The sequence below is a fragment of the Rhineura floridana genome, chromosome 2 (assembly GCF_030035675.1).
Source record: "Rhineura floridana isolate rRhiFlo1 chromosome 2, rRhiFlo1.hap2, whole genome shotgun sequence".
Taxonomy (NCBI): Eukaryota; Metazoa; Chordata; class Lepidosauria; order Squamata; family Rhineuridae; genus Rhineura; species Rhineura floridana.
Window position 1 is genome coordinate 20,847,320 of NC_084481.1, and position 24,367 is coordinate 20,871,686.

At 39.8% G+C, this 24,367-nt stretch overlaps 1 protein-coding gene across 10 annotated transcripts in view; it reads left to right on the forward strand.

The window, feature by feature from the left end:
- SATB2 (SATB homeobox 2) overlaps nucleotides 1-24,367 on the forward strand; it is a 198,332-nt gene that overhangs the window by 31,365 nt on the left and 142,600 nt on the right. For all 10 annotated transcript variants that reach the window (XM_061608085.1, XM_061608087.1, XM_061608082.1 and 7 more), the window contains one exon: nucleotides 12,178-12,354. In XM_061608085.1, coding sequence (XP_061464069.1) covers nucleotides 12,178-12,354 — 177 coding nt within the window. The remainder of the gene's footprint in view (nucleotides 1-12,177; nucleotides 12,355-24,367) is intronic.

Sequence of the window (24,367 nt, forward strand, 5' to 3'; positions counted from 1 at the left end):
TTTGCAGTTGGCACCCATTCATTGTTACTAATGAATTTATGAAACATAATGAAGAACTGGAAAGTTTTCCACTCTGTCACCTTCAAGCTATGACTACGTGAACATGGTCCAAGCCATGGTTTGGTGTTGTATCTAAAATGACTCAGTGTTCTAAATTAAGAGTGCTGCCTCCATGACTCCACCTGCATTTCCTTCTCATCACCCAGGTCTTCTCCAGAGTCTGTTCTACTTTGGGCGCTATGTGGCCATAGGTCAAATATAGTCAGCTATTCAAAGTAGGGGTTGTTTTTAGATATTCTTAAAGGTTTTTAAATGCTTTAAAAATGTTTTTATTTTTAATGGTATTGCTTTTCTACTTTGTTGCTGTGAGCTTCTTTGTTGCAACGGGTGGGATAAACATTTCATAATAATAAAAAATAAAATAACCCCCTAGTTTGGGGGCCTTAACAAGCCCCCCCCCATTTTTCTGTCTTCAGACCTCTACCTCAATTTTGGCGGCTATATATATATATATTTAAATATATATATTTAAAGTAGACATCGAGGTGGGATAGGCTAACCTCAGTGCCCTGATGCAGATACAGATCTCCCCCTCCCTAGTCATCAGGTGCAAAAAGGGGATAATGCTCCACCTCACTTGATTTGCATGGGGCTGTGCGTGCATGTATGCATGCATGCACAAGTGTGTGTGTGACTATACCCACCACTAGCATGCAGTCCCGTCCCGTCCCCCCAGGTCAGTGAAAGGTGAATGTTGTCCTTGGACCATAAAAGGTTAGCACTACTTTAACATAACTGTAACAAAGAGCATGAGCTGCCAAAACTCAAGGAAGTTAATTGTTATGGAGCAATGACATTAAACTTCTGTACATTTGTAATCAGCTGTTATTTACAATATTTTTGTAGCAGTAGATCTTGGTTTTTATTAGAATCACATGAGATAGCTTACACAGTTAATAATTTTATTTCAACTGAAATTAAGTGAACAAAACATATTACATCTATAAGATTTTATTTTTAAATGTAAGGTTCAGAGCAGGCAGTGCCTTCATTTAAACAATGTGTGTGCACATACCCAGAATTCTGCCTTTGTTGAGATCATGTTGTGGTTTAGTTAAGAAAAAAAAATAGAATGTCACTGACATAAGAGCATTTGGTGTTCATGTATTATTTACATATGATCAAATACCGTCATGCTGTCAAAATGGTTGGGGAATTTGATAGTTCAGTCCCCCAAATTGTAGAATGTTTAATTGCAATGTATGCCATGTGACAAAGGGGGCTAACCTGTGGCCCTCCAGGTATTGCTGGACTACAATGCCAAGCATCGCTGACCATCAGCCATGCTGGCCTGGGGCTAATGGGAGTTGTAGTCCAACATCTGAAGGGTCAAAGGTTTTCCCATTGTTGCCACATAATATATTGTACAGTAGAAAAAAGAACTAATAATAATAATTCAGTGCATAGGCAGATCATCCCAAAGGTGGTAAAATATTGCTTGTTAAATTCAACAGTTTTTTCTAGTAAGACATTAATAGATTCTTGGTCCCGCCCCCCCCCCCCCTGTGTTTGGAAAAAGCTTTTACTGTAAACTTACATATGATGATATCCTAATGTTTCAGTACAAGGTCTATTTGTAGTTGCACTTCTAAGATAATGTAACACAACCATTAAAATTAATTGTGGGTGGAATTTGGTATAGAAATTGGCATTTAAAAATTATAGCTGCACCCCTCTGGACCATTTTTAATGCTATAGGCATCATAAGCACTAGTATATATTAAACAGGTGGTTTTATAAAAACAGGTATGGTACTAGTTCTAAAATGGTGTCACTCTTTTGAAGTGAAATATTAGTTTATTTTCATTTAATTCATGTCATTATATAGTGGGATATTTGTAAAACAACAAATGAAATGGCTAAGCTGTATTAAGAAAAAAAACTAAATTAGGATTGCATTTGTACATAATATGCATTTTTCAGAGCCATAGCCTGCCCTACAAATTTATAAAAGTGCAAACATACAAAAATATAATTCTCCATCTTTGGAGATGGCAGGTGTTGGCACCACTCACCATATGCTCAGAGGCACATGTTACCAAATTCTTCCAAGCTACACAGGAAGTGGATTAGACTGTGAAAGACCAACCCAAATTGTGTTTGCATTCTGACAAATTTGTAGGGCAGTCCAATATCTCAGAGAGGAGGTCAGGTTTCCTGCTCCCCTAGTGCCCAATTTCCTTGCTTTTTAAAATTTGATAGAAATATCTGTTGGCTATAGGTACGTTCTTAAACTGCAAGGGTTTTTGCCTATTAGTTAATCTAGTATAGACATGGCCAACAGGAGTTCTTTTCTGACCACCCATGAAAGAGTTTGACTGTGTGGCAAAAGTCACACAACTACTGTTTGGGGAATAGTTCATCCCTTAGCATATAGAAGCTGTCTATCTCTGATCTATCAGGAATGTATTGGTGTCTATTTCTTACTTTTCCTCTATCCCCATGACTTTGAATCTACCTTTTTAGGCCATCCACCTTTTTTGCTCACACACTGTAGCCTTAATCCTCCCTACTCAGTGCATGCTAAACACACACTCATTTCCTAGTAGTAACCTTTTTAGCCACTATTTTCCCATCCTCCTCCCTTAGAGAGAGAGAGGAGGGGGGTTGGGGATGGGGAGCAGAGCTTGAAAAAGTTACTTTTTTAAACTACAACTCCCATCAGTCCCAGCCAGCATGGCCAGTGGATTGGGCTGATGGAGTTGTAGTTCAAAAAAGTAACTTTTCCAAGCTCTGATCGGGAGATACATTAAAGTTACAATTTTATACTCACTTACTTGGGAATAAGTTCCACTAAATGAAATGGGACTGATGTCTGAGTAGACATGTACAGGACTGCACTGTAAGTGTATTTAAAAACAAAACAAAACAAAGGGGTAAAACCTGAATTTGATACAATACATACGTCTGCATTTCTCATCTTTGCAAACTAGAGCCATGACCTCTCTGTCAAACATGCTGGGCATGATACAGTCCTCTGCGGATGCAACACCCACACGTGTAGGATTCTATTGCTCAGTCATTCTTCCTCCTCTGACCTATATGCATATGGGCAGTATGACATGCTCTAAAGGTGTATGAGAAGTCTCTGTAGGCCTCCTGTATTCTCAATCAACCCTTCCCTTCACTTGGTGCAGGTTGTTCAATGCTCTCTCCCTCCCTTATTCTGGTTTACGCACCAGCAGGCTACAATGTTTTTAAAAAGTAGCCAAGATGGAGGAATAGCAACATTTCCTGTGATATGGGGTCTGGTGTATAATTGCCAACTGTACCTCCTCTATTCTTATGCACCCAGAATCTTATCTTTGATTTGTGTTGACCTTTTTGAGTTGGTTTCCCTCCACTTTTATTTATTTATTTATTTATTATTTCAATTTATATACCGCCCTTAGCAGAATAGCTCTCAGGGCGGTGAACAAACAAGATAAAATACAATATATCATAGTAAAAAATCACAAAAACATGTACAAACAAACAACAGAAAGCACAACAAAAATGAAATACAACACAAATTAAGAAGGATACGTGTTAAAAGTAGAAAGATTAAGAAAATTAAAAGATTAATTTAATCTATCTTTTGTAGATAGAAGAGCCTTCAGAAAATACATAGCTTTTGTTTGGACTTGAAACCTGTTCAAATAATATGACAATCATATGAAGCAGCCTCTTGATGAAGAACTTGTTCATATTATGGATTGTTGACCCAAATGATTCCATAGCATATGACAGTTGTGTAGTGCAGTCCTATTTGTCTACTCAGAAATAAGTTGTGTTGAATTCATTTTATTTATAAATAAAAAAAATATTTGTATACCGCTATATCATAAAAATTATATCAAAGCAGTTTACAAAAATCATACATATATACAGTTAAAAGCATGGAAATATTTAAAACCAGAAATCATCAGTTAACTAGTTTCTTAATTGCCTGCATAAGTTTGGCAGCATAGAAAAGTTTTCAGCAGATGTTTAAAGGTTATAACAGAAGGTGCCTGCTGAATCTCTACCGGCAGAGCATTCCATAGGACTGGGCTGGTAACACTAAAGACTTGGTTTCTTGTTGCTGTTGCGTGAGCCTCACTAAACTCTGAGGACAACCAAAGATGCTCCTGAATATGATCTCAGTGATTGAGCTGGGATGTAAGGGTTCAGGCAGTTCCTAAGGTACCCTGGATCTGAGAGTAAGTCTATGTAGGATTCCAGCACCAATGACAGTGTGTCAGAAATGGGCCAGCATTGCAGTGGACTGTAGTATTCTGGCTGTTGTGTTCAGAATGCAAGGGATAGCTATGATTTAATGGAAAGTACTGGATTTTGACTTTCGGAATTCCTATGAGAATGATAGTGTAGGCAGAGCTTAGAAAAGTTCCTTTTTTGAGCTACAACTTCCATGAGCCCCAGCCAGCATGGCGACTGGATTGGGCTGGTGGGAGTTGTAGTTCAAAAAAGTAACTTTTCCAAGCTCTGGAAGAAAGTTAACTTATCTGATAGATTAGGTAAGATTTTTGGCAATCATTGGAGGATGTTCTGGTGGCATTGCTGTTAGCTGAGGCATAATATGCCACAACTTGATTGAGGACATTTTCTTCTGGTGGGGCTTTCTCTATGGAACTTCTTCCCCTCAGCAATAAGCTTTGGGCTTAAGATGTACCAGTTGTGTTTGCTACTGATTTCCAGCTTGGAATAAGATACATTGCTAGTTATAACGGATGGAGTTTTAGAGTAGTTAATGTAATAATATGCATATTTATTTTATTTACATTTTAAATTTATATTTACATGGAACCACTGTGATATCAGATGAAGAGTGGGATATAAGTATTTTAAAATAACCAAACAAAAATGTCTATTCTGGTTTTGCTACCATTCCAAACTACAATTCTGTTACAAACTCTTGTTAACATCTCCTCTTAGTCAAAAACATTTGAACTGCTGTCTATGCCATCACCTACAATATAAAGTTCTCTGTATGCTGGCATTAAACATAGTTTTGGAGATGGGTAGCAAGTATGTATATTTTGTTCCAAATCTTGTAAAAATTAAAACAACCCCCCCACCTGCATTTTTGTTTGTTTGTTTGTTTGGATTGTCTCAGCTGTGTGTCTTCCTGGATTTTTTGTATCAGACTTCTCAAAGTACTTTTACATGGGGCCCCCTCCTTTACTTATCTTCCTTGTGGCTTGTCAGCTCAACATTAATAACTGATGCTATAGATGAGCATGCAGAGACTTTTGTGCACAATTGCATGTGGAGATCTGTGGTTTGTGTCAGTAATCAAGTGCCAACAGCCAAAGAGGAATGAGACAGGACCTCTCTAACCTCCTCCTAACCACACAGAACTAGCATTAAAATAAAGGAGACGCTTTCCCTGAGTTCCGAAGGAAAAGCAGTTGGCGATGCAGTCACCCCCAGAAATCTAGTGTGGATCAGTGAAGGACCTCTGCTCAGAGTCATTGAACCCACTCAAGGGAGGAAAATGACACCTGCCTCAGGATCTGACCACTTTTTTCTCCATCCCTGAAGCATTGTGCTCCCCTGCCCCAGGGCAGCCACTAAGAACTACTGACTTAAGGGTCAGTTGTCGTCTGCAAGTGAAGTATTTTTTTTTTGTCCGGATACAAATGTCCATATATTTCAATGTAAACATAAAAATGTAGTCTTCAGCATAGTAACAGTAAATTTTTCTGCTATGTCTAAAATGTAAAAAGTTTACTGAATCTGAATTAGAACGTGGACCCTGGAATGCTGCATTAGGAATCTGGTGCAGACTATGTATTGGGGATCAATTCTTTTTATCTAGATTCTCGACAGAAATACTTCCCCAAATGTAATTGTATACAAGATAACCTCTTGAAAATCAGTCTGAGGAAATGTAGTCAGTACCCATAAAATGTTTGGAATTCTAAATCTTCCTCATGATTTTACTGTATCTCTGATCTGCAGAAAGTTGGTCTGAATGTTCTCAAGATGATGCTAAATTGTGATTAATTAGAAATGGAAATGGAAGCTTCTGATCTCCTCTCAACTCTACCAGAGGGAAGGTGGCAGTGCCTGAGCCTGAGATTCATATTGCAGCCAATAATTATCACTTTTCATGCAAAGGACATTTAGATGAGAACTCAAGCAAATATATAACAGTATATAAATATATATAATCAGGTACAGAAGGTTTTGTGGAACAAAGAACAAAAAGTAAGCAGAATTTATGATGCAATATTATACACGTTTGTGCAGAAGCAAGTTCTGTTGAATTCAATCAGGTTTATTTTAAGTACATTTACAAAACAAGATTTTTTTCATTTTTATATAATGAATGTCATGAATGTCAGTGTTCAGCCACTATCTTGATGATCTTCCACTGATGATATAGTATTTCTAATCTGTCTTTTTGGATTAATTATAAAGATGGAGGGCAGATAGTAGAAAACCTCGGAATGCTCAACTGCATAGATATATGCGGGAATCTCTCTCTTACGATTGGTTTCTATATTTCTATACTGCGTTTCATGTTACTTAGGGTTTTTTTTTGTTTTTGTATTACAACCTTTGTTTAGAATTTTTGGGAGAGCTTTCTCTCCTGTTCACATCTAACTTTGTCTGAGTTTTATCCTTGTTAGTGAAATTTGGCCTTGTTTATAATAGGAAAACTTTATTTTCTAGAGAAATTATTTTCTCTTCCCCGGCTTTTTTTTCTGGCAGCTGGAAGGCTAACATAAGATATTTACAATAGTGCCATTTATTCCCAATTTTTAATAATTTTAATGGGCTTCATTTGCTGTAACACTGTACTACGAAAATGAATCGCGCTCTTGTTTGGAAGCAAATAACATAACGACTTGTTAGAGCACAAAACTTATTTAAAAATAGATTTTAACCTGATAAGAAATAAATTATGTTGTTCCCTACTCTCATCTGCTGATTTTCTTACTGTATTAGGGAAGCAGGGATATTTTCATCATCTAGAGCTGAAGGTGGGGTACAAATATAATACATTGCTATGGCAGAATATAGTACATTGCAATGGCAGGATTCTCAAAACAGCATAGTGAGCATCTCCATTCCAAATGAAGCTCTTTTCTCATGGAACAATAATGCTTTCTCCTGCCATTTTACTAGCATGGAGCTATATCCCCATCTAACAGAAGCAAGTGCGGTTTTGCTGCGGGTGGAATTTTCTTTATTTTAAATTGAGTGAGAAGACTGGAAATATATTGTAATGATAGTTCTAACAATATTAACAAATATTTTTGTCCCTCATCCCAAACTACGTCTTCTAAGTCATCCAAGTGGAAATTTCAATCAGAAATGATATTCCTATGAAGGTCTATCACAGGGACAGGACTGAAAGCTGTTGGGACATTTACCATAGATGGAACTGATTGTCTAGATTTGTTTCAATCTAGCTTTCAATACCAATCTAGTATTCTTATGGGCCATCTTGTTATGATGGATCTCACTGATTGTCTTGTAGGTCAAGTAAGACCTAGAAGGGTGTTCTACACTTTTAATGTCTGATGATGATAATACATTTGGACACTTTTTTAGCACTGTTTTTAGTACCCAGGTAGCCAAAATTTGAATTTAACTACTACTTTAAGCATGGATAAGGCCAAACTTTTTGACAAAGTTGTTTAGAATTTCAAATATATCTCTAGCCTGATTTCTATGGATGCATGCCCCTTTTCTGGATGTACACAACAGAATTCTTAGAATAAATCGAGCAGTTATTTCTTCGGAATATTCTTCTTTCAGTAGTGCAGTTTTCCTTGTCCGAATAACACAGACTAAACTCTGCAAAAAATTTTACTTTCTCATTGTGTATGTCTTCCTTCCCAATGTGAAAGATTACCGAAGTGGTCCTAACTGGAGAATCTCTTTTGAATAGAAATGGACCCATGCAGTTTAAATCCCATGATTCAACTTTGATATATTTTTCAAATGTTCAAACTGAGATGTGGCAGAGTACTAGAGTGGTACAGTATGTAGAGATGTGTGCTAAGATGCACTACTCAAATAATTCTGAAGACCACTTTTATATTTTTATTAAGAGAAACACATTATTTTCATTGTGATTTTTTGTTGTTGCATGACTAGCCCAATACTCGCACAATGCTAAGCTGTGATAATAACACTGCATATATGAACTAAACAAGGGAAGTGTTAGGCTTGCACACTCCTCCCCCCCAGGAGTCTGGGAGAAGACGTTTGCTAGCATTTAAAGTCACTTTCCTCTAATCTTGGCTTGTTGTGTAGAAACCAGAGATGGTGGTTTATTGCAAAGTCTGACTATATACACAAGCCAGCTTTATAACCTATGGTTGGAAGTTAGCTTGTTTGAAACTGACCAGAGTTTTTGATAAGCCACACCTCTGTACACAACAAGCCCAGATTAGAGGAAAGTGAAACTAAATACTGGTGCATTCTTTCCCAGACGCTTGGGAGGAGAAGAGGGGAGGGAGAAATGTGTGAGCCAGAGGCTCCACTTCAGTTCATGCCAGCACATCATGCACGTTGTGTGCCATTATGTTATGTGTTTAGCCTATTTTCTGTGAACATCTCCCCGCCCCTATACCCCATAGAGTATATTCTTTCTTCTCCCACTCTTCCATTTGCTCTGTTCTCCTACTCTCTCTGCTTCCTAGAGTGCTCATTTCCCCTCTTCATTCCCATTTTCCAGTTCTCTTTATTTCTGGTCATCTTGTTCTCTGTGTTCTCTTCCTCGCTAAGTTTGATGGCAGCAGGAACACAACTCTCTTAGATGCATCTCAGTGCCTGAGATAAAGGTGGGTTGTGCAGCATAATTGACTGCAGTAAACTGGAAACATTGGTGCCAACTTCGAGAGGAACCACTAAATCCAGTGAGAGGAGAAGCAATGCAAATGTAGTGATGCAGGCATTATCTTATTTCTAGGATTTGATGGGCTTGGATGTTTCCAGAAAGAGGTGAGAAAGGGTAGCAAACAATGGGTATTTGGAATTCTCAGGAGGCAGGAAATAGTTGGGGAAGGTGCTGCAGTTGGGGTTGCACGCCCTCAGAAGGAGCAGGTGCATAGTTTGGGGGTACATCTCTGTCACTAGAAGCTCAAATTTCCTCTGTGGCTAAGAGTGCCTTTTACCAGCTCTGTCTGGTTCACCAGCTGTGGCTGTTCCTGGACAACCTGATCACTGTAGTCCATCCACTGGTAATCTCGAGGCAGGATTACTGTAATGTACTCTGGGGCTGCACTTGGGCCTGGTTTGGAAGCTCCAGTTGGTGCAGAATGCAGCAGCCAAATTGCTGATGGGGACATATGGATGACAACTTGTTGCCATTGTTAACATCTGTGCTGACTGTCCATCTACTACTGAGCCAGGTTCAAGGTCTGTGTATTAATTTACAAAGTCCAGCACAATTTAGGTTCAGGGTACCTTAGGGACCACCTGCACCCTTGTATCCTAGCTCAAGTCACTGAGATCATCTACCGGAGCATTGTTGGTTGTCACCCGAGTTGGTGAGGCTGTTTTGACAGCAACAAGAAATAGAGCGAGCCTTTAGTGTCATTGGCCCAGTCCTCTGAAATGCTCTGCCAATAGAGATTCAGCAGACATCTATATTAACCTTTAAATGTCTGCTGAAAACCTTTCCATGCCACCAAGCTTATGCAGGCAATTAAGAAAATGTCTTTCTGTAATAGTTAATCTCTGATTTTAAATGTTTATGCGGTGTAATTGTATGATTGTTGTAAACCACTCTGATATACTTTTAAAAATATATAAATATAAATATTTTTGTATTTATACAAATACAAAATATGTACAAATACAGCATGGTATAAAAATATTTTTATAAACAAATTGGCCCATGAGCCTTATGTTGTACAGGCCAATACTCAAGGCTTGTTCCAGGTTTGAGATATTTCCTCAGCAAGGTAACCTCTGGCGGTTCCCCTTTGAAGTTGGTGGGCTCCTGTCTGTGTGCTTACTTAGTGCCCACAGTGATGGGCAGCCATCTTAATTTCCTACAAATGTTCCATTGAGGGCTTTATGGGAAATTTAAAAATGGCTATTTGCTGCTGCTGCCAGGCACAGGTACCTAGCACAGACATCAGTTCTGGTGGATCCTACTTGGGCACTGGGGTATCAGGTGCTAACACCTGTCTTCAGGCAGGACTTGAATTCAGGCTACTCTCAGGAATAAAATTAGTGGGTAATTTTAGCTAATTAAGTCTTAATTCCCTATATGTAAAATGGTAAAATTAGCTGTGTATATAATTTGATAGTTCTGAAGATGAGCTTTTCAGGCTTGAAAACCACTTTCACACAATTAAAAACTGTATAAATGACAAATAATATACTTGATTTATGGTAAATTGGACCTACTATGGTTAGGGCAAACTGATAATGATTATAATGTGCTTGATTATTTATTTTAATTCTGAAATGACTTGATATAATTTCCTTCAGAAGATCATGTCATAATCTCTTTATTAATCTTTAACAATTATTGTATGTGCTGTAGTTAGAAAAAAGAAAAAGAAGTACTGTTTCACACAACTCAATTATTCTGTGGTAGTTTGACCTTGTGTACCTGAAAGACCACCTGGTTGTATATGAGCCAGCTTGACTGTTCAGGTCCACTTGGAGGAGCTGTTCACAGTGCCCCTGCCCTTTTTGAAGGTGGCAATAAAGAGTAGGGTCTTCTTAGTTGTTATACCTTCTTATCTTTGGAACTCCCTACCTCTATTCAGGTGGAAAGGTGAAGTGTGGGGAGGTCTGCAAACCATAGGGCTGGCAATGCCCCTTGTGCTGTGGTTCCCAAACTTGGGAACCTTGCGAAAGTGATTTTGACAGCTGAGCTGGACAACCCATCTGTCATGAGCCCTGTTGAGAACTCCTGGCAGAGTGGGGAGGAGGAGGACTGGAATCTGGTGGTCTCCCAGCGGAGGTCTCACAGCGGTCTGCAATGGGAGGGGGTTGAAACTAGAGAAGACTTCAGTAGTCTGGCCAGTGACAGCTCTGCCCCTGAGGCACCACCTTCGATAGATGAGATGGTGGCTGATGGTGAACCTCCCGTCTCCATGCTATGCCTCCTGCTCTGCCTCCCAGTCTACCCTCAGGACAGGAGGAGTCACGGCAGGAGAAGGAGATAGCGGAAGAACTGGTTGAGGCATCTCCTACCCTGTCATTAAGGATGTTCCATTGGCTGTGCAGGCATGAACAGACTGACCCCACCCACCAGCCAATTTGTAGGTGTGCCTGTTTGCTGGCCCAGTCCTAATCCAGGAGACAGTTCCTTCACAAGTAGTGAGCCCGCCCTGAGTCTATTTAAGTGGTCTCAGGAGGCTGTCAGATTGTTGTGACAATGGCTTAGCTTGAGTAGTCATGCTCAGCCATGTTGTGTAGAGACCTAGATATCTCTGTAACCTGATCTATAGTCTGCTCTAGAAGTTTCGCTTTGAAAATAACGGAGAAAAGCATGTCAATGATCCTGGGTCTGATTCCGAGGAGTTGAGCCAGGACACCATCTGCCACTCATGATGTCATAATGCCATGTGATTGACAGGTGGGTTGCCCCACCCACCTGCCAAAGTTGGCTAGTGGGATTTCACACCCCTTTCTTATTGATTTGTCAAGTGCCCATCCTAGCTGCCTTGAAACGACACTTTCCAATTTTTCTTCTTTCTAGATTTTAATGAAATTTGATATATATTTTTTACTCTTGCTTGAATATATATTCCCTACTTATTGTTCTACATTTTTGTAATTTTAGTAGATTTGTATAAAGATGTTGTTAGCTGCCTTGGGAGTCTTTGAGTGAGAGGTCGGATAAAACTGTTTTATTTTGGTGAGGACTGCTACCTTAGGTGGCTTTTAAAAATGGTTAAACAAATCCCCAGATAACAGGTCTGCCAGCAAAGTGGGATTGCCATGTTTAGAGGCAAGCATACCTCTGAATGCTAGTGCTGCTGGGCATACATACAGTGGGAGAGGGCTGCTGCCTTCCTGCCCTGCTTGCAGGCCTACCAAAGGCATCTGGTTGGCCACGATGGGAGATGGGACCCTGGATTAGATGAAGCCTTGGTCTGATCCAGCAGCTATAGTCTCTAATGGTGGATTTAACTATCTTTCTTCCTCCAGGTTTGATGATTCCTGTCTTTTGTGTGGTGGAGCAGCTGGACACTTCTCTCGAATATGATAATCGAGAAGAACATGCAGAATTTGTTCTGGTTCGCAAAGATGTGCTTTTTAGTCAGCTGGTGGAGACAGCACTCCTGGCTCTCGGATATTCTCACAGCTCTGCTGCTCAGGCACAAGGTACTGCACAAAAGTATTTGATTTGATTGGGTACTAGCATACAAGAAGTTCCTCCATAGTCTCAGAGTGTATTCTAAAGTCAAATAAGGGATCTAGCAGTAAACCTATGAATCTGCTGAAATCCTATTCTCAGTTACTTGGAATAAGTTCTCTTGAACGTAGCAGGACTTCTGAATAATCATGCCTAGGATCAGGCTGCACATTGCGAATACCTCCACCTGCTGCTTGGCTCACAATTTGCCTCCACAGAAATAAAAAATGTCCAGTTGTATATCTAACAGGAGCATATTGGACAGCCTGCAAAGCTTATTTTGACACCACAGTACATCGCCCTGTTTCACATGTTGTGCTAAGCCAAACTTTGGCTTAGTGTGAGTGTGTGGGCTTCTGAATAGAAGCTTTTGCTTGATCCTTTTTTGCTGCCATGGCAAGCTGAGCTAAGCCAGAGTTTGGCTTAGTGCAGGTGTTATTAAAGTACAACTCCCTTCGGCCCCAGCCAGCATGGCGAGGGATGAAGGGAGTTGGTGTTCATCAACCTCTAGAGGGCTACAGGTTCCCCACACCCGTCTTAGTGTGTCATCTGAACCTGGGCTTGTAGTTAAGCTCTCTACAGACTAACCATAAAATGTAACCGAGGTTTGTTCTTGGTTACAGCATCTGGTTAGTCTGAAGAGAGCATAACCATGGGGCCAGGTTTGGATGACACGCCAAGCCAAACCTTGGCTTAACTCTGCATGGTAGCAAAAAGGGCCAGGAAGGAGGAAAGTGACTGCGAGCATCTCGCATGGAGCTCATGTGTTTGCACTAAGTCAAGGTTTAGCTTCACATGCCATGCAAACCAGGCCATGAGCAGACATTAATGGTAAATATAAAGACGGCTGAGTGGCAACATTAACTTGTCCTCCCAACAGATATTTTATAGGTAATTGTTTCCCTACAAGTAGAGTGACAGGTTGTTTAAGAAAATCCACTTCAGTTGCCTGGTTAGATTAGGTTATAAAAATGTTAGCTTTGAGCAAGCTTTCTAAGAGGGAAAAATCATTTAAAAAAAATCAAACTTTTTAACTTGCAGTCCAGAATTGAATATATTAATTGAGATAATGTTTTGAATGTGTTATACAGCTGAGTTGCCTTTTGTTTTAAACATATGCATTTACCTGGAGAAAAGCTGAACATTCTCTTGCAATTTTAGATGTATCATTATCATATCACCCAATTTAAAAAATTTTAGTTGTTCACAAGAGCTTTAGTTAATTGATTAATGATTAAATTGCATAAATTGACATTAGTAAAAGCAGTGGCAAGAAGCATACTTAGTTTTTAGATGATGTATGCATCATAGCAGGCTTCCTATTAGGAAAGACATTGCCTCCTGTTAGTAAAAGAAGGGAGAATCTCTCTTTTAATCTATAGTTTTAGTACTTTATTATTTTTTTCAAAAACGGTCTGCTACCCAGTTAAATCAGAGCACTTTTTTAGTAGAGCATAAGTAGTTTTTGATCATTTAACAGTATGATCATTTACATGTTTACTTGAAAGTAAGTTCCATTTTGTCCAATTGGGTTTACTCCTTACTTCTTAGGATTGCAGCTGAAATGTTGCAGCCCTAACCAGCGCTATCACACTCAAAAAAGGAAATGCCTGAAATGATCTATCCTTGAATTTTAGTAAAACCTTTATAAAGGAGCAGTATGATATCTTTTGAGTCACAAAAAAATTGTGGGTTTTCCTTGTTATGATCAATAGTTTGGATGGCTTGTACAATGACAATAATTTAAGGCTGTCATTCTAAGCATCGTTGGAAATAAATTCCATTTATTTCAACAGGAATTACTACTTAGCAAAGCTGGTTAGACTTGGGCTATGAGCAGTTTTTAAACTGTTTCGGGACATCAACTAATATGTTCATTAGTTAATTTAAAATGCAGCTGACAAATCTGGACATGTTCTATATGAGTTTTGATGTCAATAAATCCCAGATATCCTGGAAAATGGGCTACTAATAAAATAGAATTTTGAAGGGGTGTGTGTGTGTGTGTGTGTGTGTGTGTGAGAGAGAAGTGAGATAAAGAATATGAATCATGACCAGCTTTGTGAGAGAGCTTAAAGGTATGATTGGAAATAAAACATATGTGTAACAACAGAGTCCAGCAATGTTGCACTCAGTTACCAAACATAAAAAAGCGAGAGAAGTGTTTTGAAAGAACCACTTCATGCCATTTTAAGGACATTTCTTTCTGAATGTAAAGGTCACTATATCCCACTGCTTCTGTCATGCTGAACCAGCTTCCTCTTTGACAGCACTATCCATCTTGGTTAACACAGTTGCTCAACATGTTGTGAGCTAACATGTGGAACATTCTGAATTAAGCAGCCAAGGCATCATTCTTGGCATCTACAAAGAGAAGGAGATCCTGAGAAAGGGTGCTTTAGGGATGGATGGAACTTCATTTACTGACCTGCACATGCCGAGCATTTCACTTGGGGAAGCGTATGGGAACTCCAGTGATGGCAAGGAGATTGAATCAAATAGTCCATTGGCTGCTTCCTCCTTGGGAAACAGTAGCTAGGCTAACAGGTTAAACATTTATTTTCTTGGCTTGCACATTTTGTATATGTCATGGTCTAGAGACTGCTCTGGGTTAATCCAGATGCTGCTACCCACTCTTGAAACCCCAGAAGCAAGACTAGGCCTGCCACATTTTATTCTGGGGCCTGATTTTAGTAGTTGCCACCATATCATATCCTTTTAAAAATATTTGACTTCCAGGCACCCTCACGACACTTCCAGGTGGGGATTTCCAGGCATCCACACACACTCAGATGCTGTGGGCTGATGCATTACTTGCTTACTTCATAAGTTGACTTTCCAACCTACCATCTATCTATAAATGGACTGTCTGCTACTCTTTCTGTGGACATTTACCATCGGATACCATCCTAAATCTTTAATCATAGATTAAAAGTTGCTTTCCCCAGTTTATTGGTGAAACTGACAAGAGCAAAATATCTGAACCTTCGGAACTAGACCTGCTGCCCCTTAGAATTCATAGATGTGTCAATAATCTTCTCTGTGCTCTCCGATTTGATGGAAAATTACATTTTCTTCCAGTACAATGCAAAGCTTTTCAAAGTGAAACAACCATGACTTCCTTTCTAATAAGAACCACAAGGACGTGATATTTCTAATTTTTACTGGGACCATAAAATGATTCCTGGCGATTAGATCTTTTACAGAGCTGAGACACTGTGCGTTTAATTTTCAGCCATGTCAATGTGTTACTAAAATAAAAACTATTCCATAATTCTAAATATGACAAAAAAGAAATTACTAAAAAGAGCATTTTCTTTTAGCATTGAGCAATAGCTTTAATAAAAAAAGTTGTCTTACATTGAAGAGAAACTGTTTCTTTCCTCTATATTAGCCAAAAAGGGGCCTTTATTGAGGGCTTGCACTGTTTTCTTTTATTTAAACAACCTATTACAAACTAGATAATTAACTGTTCTTATCCATTTGCTAACAATATGTATTGTTGCAACTGTGTGACAGACAGTGTAGATTTTGCTGTGTTCCCTAACATTATTTTTGTTATTTCTTGTGAGTGTGAGAAGTAGGCAGAGGAAGCTAAAAATGAGAGAGAAAAGGTAGAAGAAATATTGGGAATGAAGAAACATCGGAAGGTAGAAAGGTGGACTTGAACAATCTCAGGCATAAAGGTTGCAGCCAACTGTGACTCTTTCTAATGCATGCTGTGCATTGATCTGCCATTTAAAGTCAAACCCTCTCACCCCAAGCCCTCAGCTGACTGCTATCATAAGGACCAAAATGTCGGACAAATAAATACATAATAAGCGTTCATGAAGTTTTGCGAATCCATAATGAGTGGTGCTAGTTGTGAAAAGCAGTGCTCTCTGCCAGTTTCTTCAGGTGATATTCAAGAACTAGATGCCTGTGCTGTTGGGCACAGATCATGGAGAGGTGAGTGATGTGGCTGTGGTTTGGTGAACCTGCCCATTTCAGCACCTTTGTTCTTTCTGGAGGTGGAATTGAGAGAACAGAGGCTCAGGTGCATATGACAGAGCTGCTGGATTAAGCCTGAAGGGAAAGCCTTTCTGTGTTTGTACTTGGTTTGTGGTCTTAGGCAATCTCTTGTCTCCATCTAGCCAGAATGTTCTTTTTGGCCTTGGCCAACCAAATGCCTCTGGGAATTTTATAAGCAGGACATAAGGCAAATGGTATTTTCCAGATGATTGTCACCAATATCTGATTTTCATGAATGTATTGGGGAAGGACTGAGTTGACTACATGCTTTGTGTGCAAAAAGTTCCAGGTTCAGTCTCCAGCATCTCTGAAACCCTGGAGAGCCACTGCCAATTAAGGTAGACAGTACTGAATGAGATGAACTAATGGTCTGATTCTGTATAAGGCATCTTCCTGTGTTGTCTCTGAATATGGATGTTCTATTTAAGTATCATTGCTAGTTGAAGTTCTCCATAGGTAGAGTCTGGATATCTCAATAGTCAGAACTTGAATGGTGCAAGTTGGAGGATCTTTAGCTGGGTGAAGCCAAGGGGAGTTGTGGTGGGCTTGGCAGAGTGAGTGCCATGGTAGTGTCTTGGCAGGACTTGGTCATGATTGCATGGCACCTCCACCTCTTGGAAGGGTGTCTGATTTTTGTTTGGGTTGTCCGCATTTGAAGAGTGACATAACTATTCAGACACTACTATTGGGAATGCTTAAAGTCGGGTGCCTCATGTCCCAAGAGCTTATGCTGTCCCAGGCAACTTCTATCTCTTCAGAGAAGTCCATATCACATATTAGAAAATTCCTGGATGGAAGACACTTTTGCATAGGAATGATCATTATCTACCTTCATGTAGGCTGCCACATATGAAGGTAACATACGCAAGTTGTACATACACACGTTGAAAAAACTGACTGTTTCCATGTGTACATAATAAATCCTTCTGAGTAGGAATTTTATAACACATGAAGTCACACCTTTGGCTGCAGATATTTGAAAGATGTTATCCTGAGAAGGTTAACAGTTGTCTAAGTATTATAATCTAGAATTATCCAGTAAAAGGTTTCAGGCTAAGTATCAGAAAATGGGTTCAAATGGAATACTTGCATGCGACCACTGTTGATGCCATAAAATGCAAAGTACAGCAGAACCTTGCTGGTTCCATCCAAATAACATTACTTATAATACATTATGGACAGAGGACACTCCTTTGACTAAATATTGTGCCCAATTTAATGCTGGCTAAGAGAAGAAAATGCACTAAAGTCAATGGTGCTACAGGGAGGAAAACTGAAATAAATTCATGCATATGCTCTTTACCCACATTGCAATTCTTTCAACAAGGTGTAAACCAGAGCTTGGAAGATTACTTTTAAAAAGTAATAAATTACAGTTACAATTACATGCCCCCAAAAGTTCTAATTACCATTACAGTTACAATTGCTCTGAAAGTAACTGATTACTTTACTTTTTCTCAAAAGTAATCACTACAATTACATTTCAATTACTTTTTTTTTTAAAAAAAAGCCTATAAGGTGTTGGCTGCTGCACATCTAAGGTGGGATATAAATGCAATAATAGTTAAATAAATACATTTCAGCTGCAGTATGTGGACCTCAGCTTCAGCCAACCTACTGAGCTTTATAAAAATCATCATCATCATCACGAAGCAGCAATGTTGTAGTCATGGGGATGCTAGATTGCAAGACAAAAGGATGGATAGATTGAGGAGGGGGGTGTTTGTGCTTTTAGGCCTTGGGATGATCATCAGAACTGATGACTTGGTTAGTGTGCACTTGGGGAATGAGAGTGGAGCAGAAGACAGATCAGTGCATGCACACATACAAACACACCTGCCCCTCGTGCAAGCATCTGCAGGCGTGCATACATTTGGGCATGTGGGAGGGGGGAAAGCCTCGACTGCTGCAGCATCTTGGAGAGAGAGGTTGGGGGGTGGAGTGTAGGTTGAAGAAAGGAGGGCACTGGTATACACACTTAGCCTCAGAGATGGGGGCAAGCAAGTCCTGAGCTCCCTCACTGCTCCTTGGCTCCATCTGGGCTGAAGGTGAGATCTGGGCGGCCTCGCAAATAAGAATAATTTTTAAAAGGAGGTGTTAGTGAAGCAGGAATCAAGAAAGGCAGGCAGGCTGGCTGCCAGGAAGAAAGGGGGAAAGTAGCCTTTCCTTTCAGTCTTGCTTCTTTTTGCTCACAAAAAGCCTTCTCCTCCCATTCCGAGTAAGAGAATTGTCAGCAGCAGCAGTGCAAGGAGATGGGAGTCAGGATAGTAATCCCCTCTTTTTCCTGGTAGCTCCACCCTCAGCCTCCTTTGGCATCTGCCATGTATTTTATAGGCAGATGCCTGCCCTTGGCGTGCCTGAAAGATGCTCTGGTGCTTCAACAAAGTCCTCCCCTCTTGTTTGGAGCAAGGGGGAGGTGTCATCTGTAGCAGCAGTGGAAAGCAGACAGCATCCAGGGAGGGAAGACTTTTTTTAAAAAATTAATAAATAATTCATTTCTTTACTGTATGCGGCCCCCTCTGGACCAGGTTGGGAACCACTGTGGTAGTTTATGAGCCTGAACAATTGAGATGACGATGATGATGATGTACTGCCTTCAAGTCGATCCTGACTTATGGCGACCCTGTGAATAGGGTTTTCATGGTAAGCGGTATTCAGAGGTGGTTTACCATTGCCTTCCTCTGAGGCTGAGGGGCAGTGACTGGCCCAAGGTCACCCAGTGAGCTTCATGGCTCAAAGGTCTGTGTGAGTGTCTCATACTGCAGTCATTTTTATTTACGCTAAAATTCTAAGACTGGAGTGTGGATAATGAAATTGTATCTCAAGTGGCATCTTAAAGACTAGTCCATGAAAGCATGTGCCATTATAACTTTGTCAGAATCCACTTCATCAGATGCAAATGAACTCTAGCCCATGAACGCTTTTGCCATGATACACTTGTTAGTTTAAGGTGCCACAACACTGTTGTTTTTGCTGCAACAGACTAACACAATTTCCTTCTGGAAATTATTTCTGAAGTGTCAGTCATGTAATGCAAGCAATTAATAGAGATGGTTTCCCCCCCTAGACTTACAAGGTTAGTGCTGTTAAATCCTTTGATTTTTGTTGATACTGTTTTCATTTTAGTATCTAATGAACACTGGTTGAAAAGTCTGTTTTTATGATTTTGAAAGTGTTTTTAGTGCTTTTGTTTGCCGCCCTGGACTCCTACTGGGAGAAAGGGAGGGATATAAAGCAAATAAATAAATAAAATAATAAATAAAAGTCACCTTAGTTATGTTTCAACACTCTGGCCATTCAAATAAGGGTTTAAAAGCACTCAGTAATCCTCATCAGTACTTTCATCCACTTCCATTTTCCAGCAGAACTGGAGTAGCTGGTGGTTAAACGAAGGTGAAGAATTACTTTTGGGAAAAAATCATAGAGGCATTTATAACAATCTCATAGGTCCCTATTCATTATAATTTAATGTTGTGGATGCTCTTGTATATTTGCAAGATTACATTTGACATCTATAGAGCTTTGCAGATACCATGGACTGTGAAAAAGACAAATAATTGGGTGTTAGAACAAATTAAATCAGAACTGGCACTAGAAGCTAAAATGATGAAACTGAGGTTATCATACTTTGGACACATCATGAGAAGACATGATTCATTAGAAAAGATAATAATGCTGGGAAAAACAGAAGGGCGTAGAAAAAGAGGAAGGCCAAACAAGAGATGGATTGATTCCATAAAGGAAGCCACAGAGCTGAATTTACAAGATCTGAACAGGGTGGTTCATGACAGATGCTCTTGGAGGTCGCTGATTCATAGGGTTGCCATAAGTCGTAGTTGACTTGGAGGCACATAACAACAAAATATTTGTCAGTACAGAAGAGAATAATTTAATGTTTTCTTTATTATAAAAACAATTTGTAATGTTAAAATAAATTCTTGTTCAAGTGCCTTTGGTTGTTCATGTGCTATTTACAGGATCCTTGTTATAGCTCCAAACATTAGCCAGCAAAGGAGCCGCTGCTCCATTGCTTGTGCTCCTCTTCCCTCCCCATTCCTTCTTCCTATTGTATCTTGTGTCTATTAGATTGTGAGCCTGCTGGTAGGGACTGCCTTACCTTTTAATATATGTACAGTGCTTAGACAACTTTAGGCCTTTTTATAAATTTAGCAATATGTAATACTGAAGCTTAATTTATTTAATAATATCCTCAACAAATAATAATTCTTTTTTCCTACCCTGCACACATCTGAATATTATTTATTTATTAAATTTATATCCTGCCCTTCCTCCCAGGAGGAGTCTAGGGCAGCAAAGAAAAGTACTAAAAGCACTTTAGAACATCTTAAAACAAAAGACTTTAAAACATACTAAAACCAAACATCTTTAAAAACATATTAAAACAAAACATCTTAAAAACATCTTTAAAAAACAACTTTAAAAACATCTTAAAAATCAATTCCAGCGCAGACACAGACAGGGATAAGGTCTCTACTTAAAAGGTTGTTGAAAGAGAAAGGTCTTCAATAGGTGCCGAAAAGATAACAGAGATGGTGCCTGTCTAATATTTAAAGGGAGGGAATTCCAAAGTGTTGGTGCCACAACGCTAAAGGCCTCCTTCCTATGTTGTGCAGAATGGACCTCCTGATAAGATGGTATCTGCAGGAGGCCCCCACCTGCAGTGCGCAGTGATCAACTGGGTATATGGGGTAAGAAGATATTTCAGGTATTCTGGTCCCAAGCCGTATAGGGCTTTATATATCAAAACCAGCACCCTGAACTTAGCTTGGTAGCTAATGGGCAGCCAGTGCAGTTCTTTCAGAAGCAGGGTAACATGTTGGCGATATCCTGCCCCAGTGAGCAATCACTGCATTTTGCACCAGCTGCAGCTTCTGGACCGACCCCAGGGCAGCCCCGCATAGAATGCATTACAGTAATCCAGCCTGGAAGTTACTAGTGCATTGACAACAGTAGTCAGGTTATCCCAGTCTGGAAATGGCCGTAGCTGTCTTACCAGCCGCAGCTGGTAAAAGGCACTCCTAACCAATTAGGTCACCTGGGCCTCTAGCAACAAAGATGCATCCAGGAGCACCATCAGTAGTGTAAGTAATTTACATTCCAGTCCTGTTCATCTCTGTTTAGAAGTGAGCTGCACTGAATTCAGTGGGACTTACTTCAAGGTAAGTGTGTATAGGATTGTAGCTGAAAAGAGATTAACATCTGCTTTCCTCTTCTACTTGGCTTCTCTGCTGGGGCAAAACAGTATACAGTAGTTCACTCATAGGATCAGCATTCCAGGTGAACACACAGAACAGATTGTTCTCTGGCTGCAGTTATCCTTCCTGTATGATGTTTATATCTTGTAGGTCCATAAACACTTAGAGCAAATGTTTGAACAATTTTATCTCGTTTAGTATTTCAAGGGTATCAAATGAATCATATGTATTTCAGCAAGTTATCAAGCTAATACAATGGGGAAAAAATCCTTGCTTAACATTTTTCAGTTATGACTTCCCTGACTGTGGCTTGCCCACCCCAGAGAGATATGCCTGGTACCATTCTTACCAATTTATAGGCACCAGACAAAGACATTCCTGTTCCCCCAAGCATTTGGGTCTTAATTGGGGTTCTAGGGTATGATCATCCCTAAGCCTGTACTTGGAGTACATCTTTAGAAGGATAGAGTGGGATTTGTCCTTTTTATGTTACTGCAAGATGAACTATTTTAGTCAATATTTTTATTTTTGATGTGTTTTAAATTTTGTATTATGTATGCTTTTAAAATTGTAAGTCACTTTGTAGAAAGCGACAAATAAATCATCATCAACGAAACTAACAAGCTAGCTTCAAACAGATACATGCCAGGGTTGTAGTGAGCATAAAATAAGGACTTATTTTAATTTGTATGAGCCTTGGCATTGGTTAGGTTTATTAAATGTATGTATCACATTCCACTACTAAAAATCCTGAAGCAATGTACAACCAGAATAAAAATGCAATAATAAAAATACACAAGCATGTTAAAAGCATAGCCTGAAAAAATACATAAGCAAGTTAAAAACTCTGCAATTGGTTTTATTGATTGTGAATGGCAAGTAGTCTAAGGCAGTGGTTCCCAACCTGGGGGCCGGGACCCCCAGGGGGGCCATGAAGTAATCCAGAGGGGGCCGTGAACAGTAAAGAAATGAATTATTTATTAATTTTTTAAAAAAGTCTTCACTCCCTCTACACTGTCTGCTTTCCACTGCCGCTGCAGATGACACCTCCCCCTTGCTCCAAACAAGAGGGGAAGCCTTTTGCTGAAGCTCCAGAGCATCTTTCAGGTGCACTAAGGGCAGGCATCTGCCTATAAAAAAATGGGGCTGAGGTTGGAGCTACCAGGAAGAAGAGGGGATTACTATCACTGATTCCAGTCTCCTTGCACTGCCGCTACTGGCAACGCCCTTACTTAGAACGAGAGGAGAGGGCTTTTTGTGAAGCAAAAGAAGCAAGCCTGCAAAGAAAGGCTGCTTTCCCCCTTCCTTCCTGGCAGCCAGCCTGCCTCCTTGGGGGGAGGGGGTCACAATTTTTTTCCAGCTTATAAAGGGGGTCCCGTGCTCATAAAAGTTGGGAACCACTGGTCTAACGAATATCGTTCAATTGTCCACATTGAATAATATGAGTGCAATACCTCAAGAGACAGAGCTGCATTTTTTGTGCATGCATAGACCAAGACACTTAGTTGGAAAATGGGCTCTGCACAGATTGATCTGAAGATTCTCTGCCCAAGGGGAAAGGAACTTCTGCTTCTGGAAGGTGGCCTCTGCTGATCCCCTCTTCCTGCTACAAGCTCCTATGCAGTGTCCCACACTATTCTAGTGGGCCCCCCAGTCCTCAGAAGGAGCTTTTCGGAGGGTGCAGGGGGTTGCAGACAGGTGGAGGGGGTGGGACTGCTATGTTAATGTGATTAAAGTTCTGGTGACAGTTCTTGGATTCTAAGCCAAGGTACCGTCAGGTCCTCTGACTGAAATGGGCAATACGAAATGTCTTTTGAATTAGTAGCCAGCATTCCACTTTAAGCAAGAGCACTGAAAAAGGGGTGGGGCTTCTCCTCAGCTTGAATAGAGTAGGGGGATTTTCATTGGTAAGTAGGAACTATCAATTCTTGCAGAAAATAAACTGTATTTACTAGTTTTTCATATACCTTCTACAGTTTTGGCAGAAGACAGAAATCTTAACATTTCCATCACTTTTAAAAACTAGAATATGAAACTAAAAGGATATTTTCTGCAGCAAAGGGTAGAAATACATATTGTGAGGCGAACATGGAGATCATAAACCCAGGTTTGATTCATAAAAGCTCATATGAGTACTACCGCATTTGTAGGGGAGAATTGATAGACAGGGTTGTTTAATTGTTCCTCACGAGCTGGGTCTTCCTTGTAGGCCTGCTCCTTCAGGCTGATTTAAAAAAGTTTTCCCCCCCAGTCATATTCAGAAAACAGAAATAAGCCAGGTGATGTGGAAAGGGGAGTAGTTGTGGGAGGTTAGCAAGGGTTAAGTACCCCATTCCTGCCCTCTAATTCTTCTTGTAAATGTCATCTGCCCTTCAATTTATATTACCTTGGCAAACATGACTTTGCAGGGGAAACCTGTAGTTTGTCCTGTAAGACTAGGTAAAATCCTAAGTGGATCTTAAATGCACCTGTCAATAAATTTCACTGAAGTCGCTTGGGCGTACTTCCAAAAACGTGTGTTTAAATTCATCATAAGAATCTATCCAACACTTAAGCCACGCTTTCTGATCTCTGTGACTGTTTTGAAGAAAGTAGTCTTTCAGGGTTGTGAATTCAGTTGGAGCATTACATAGTAGAGGACAACAATGGAACACTCTTGAAGCCCAAAGCACTTCTTTAGCTTCTGACACATTTCTCATTGCCTTGGATAAATATAATCATTTGAATTTTTATTTGTAACAATTCTCCCTGTCTG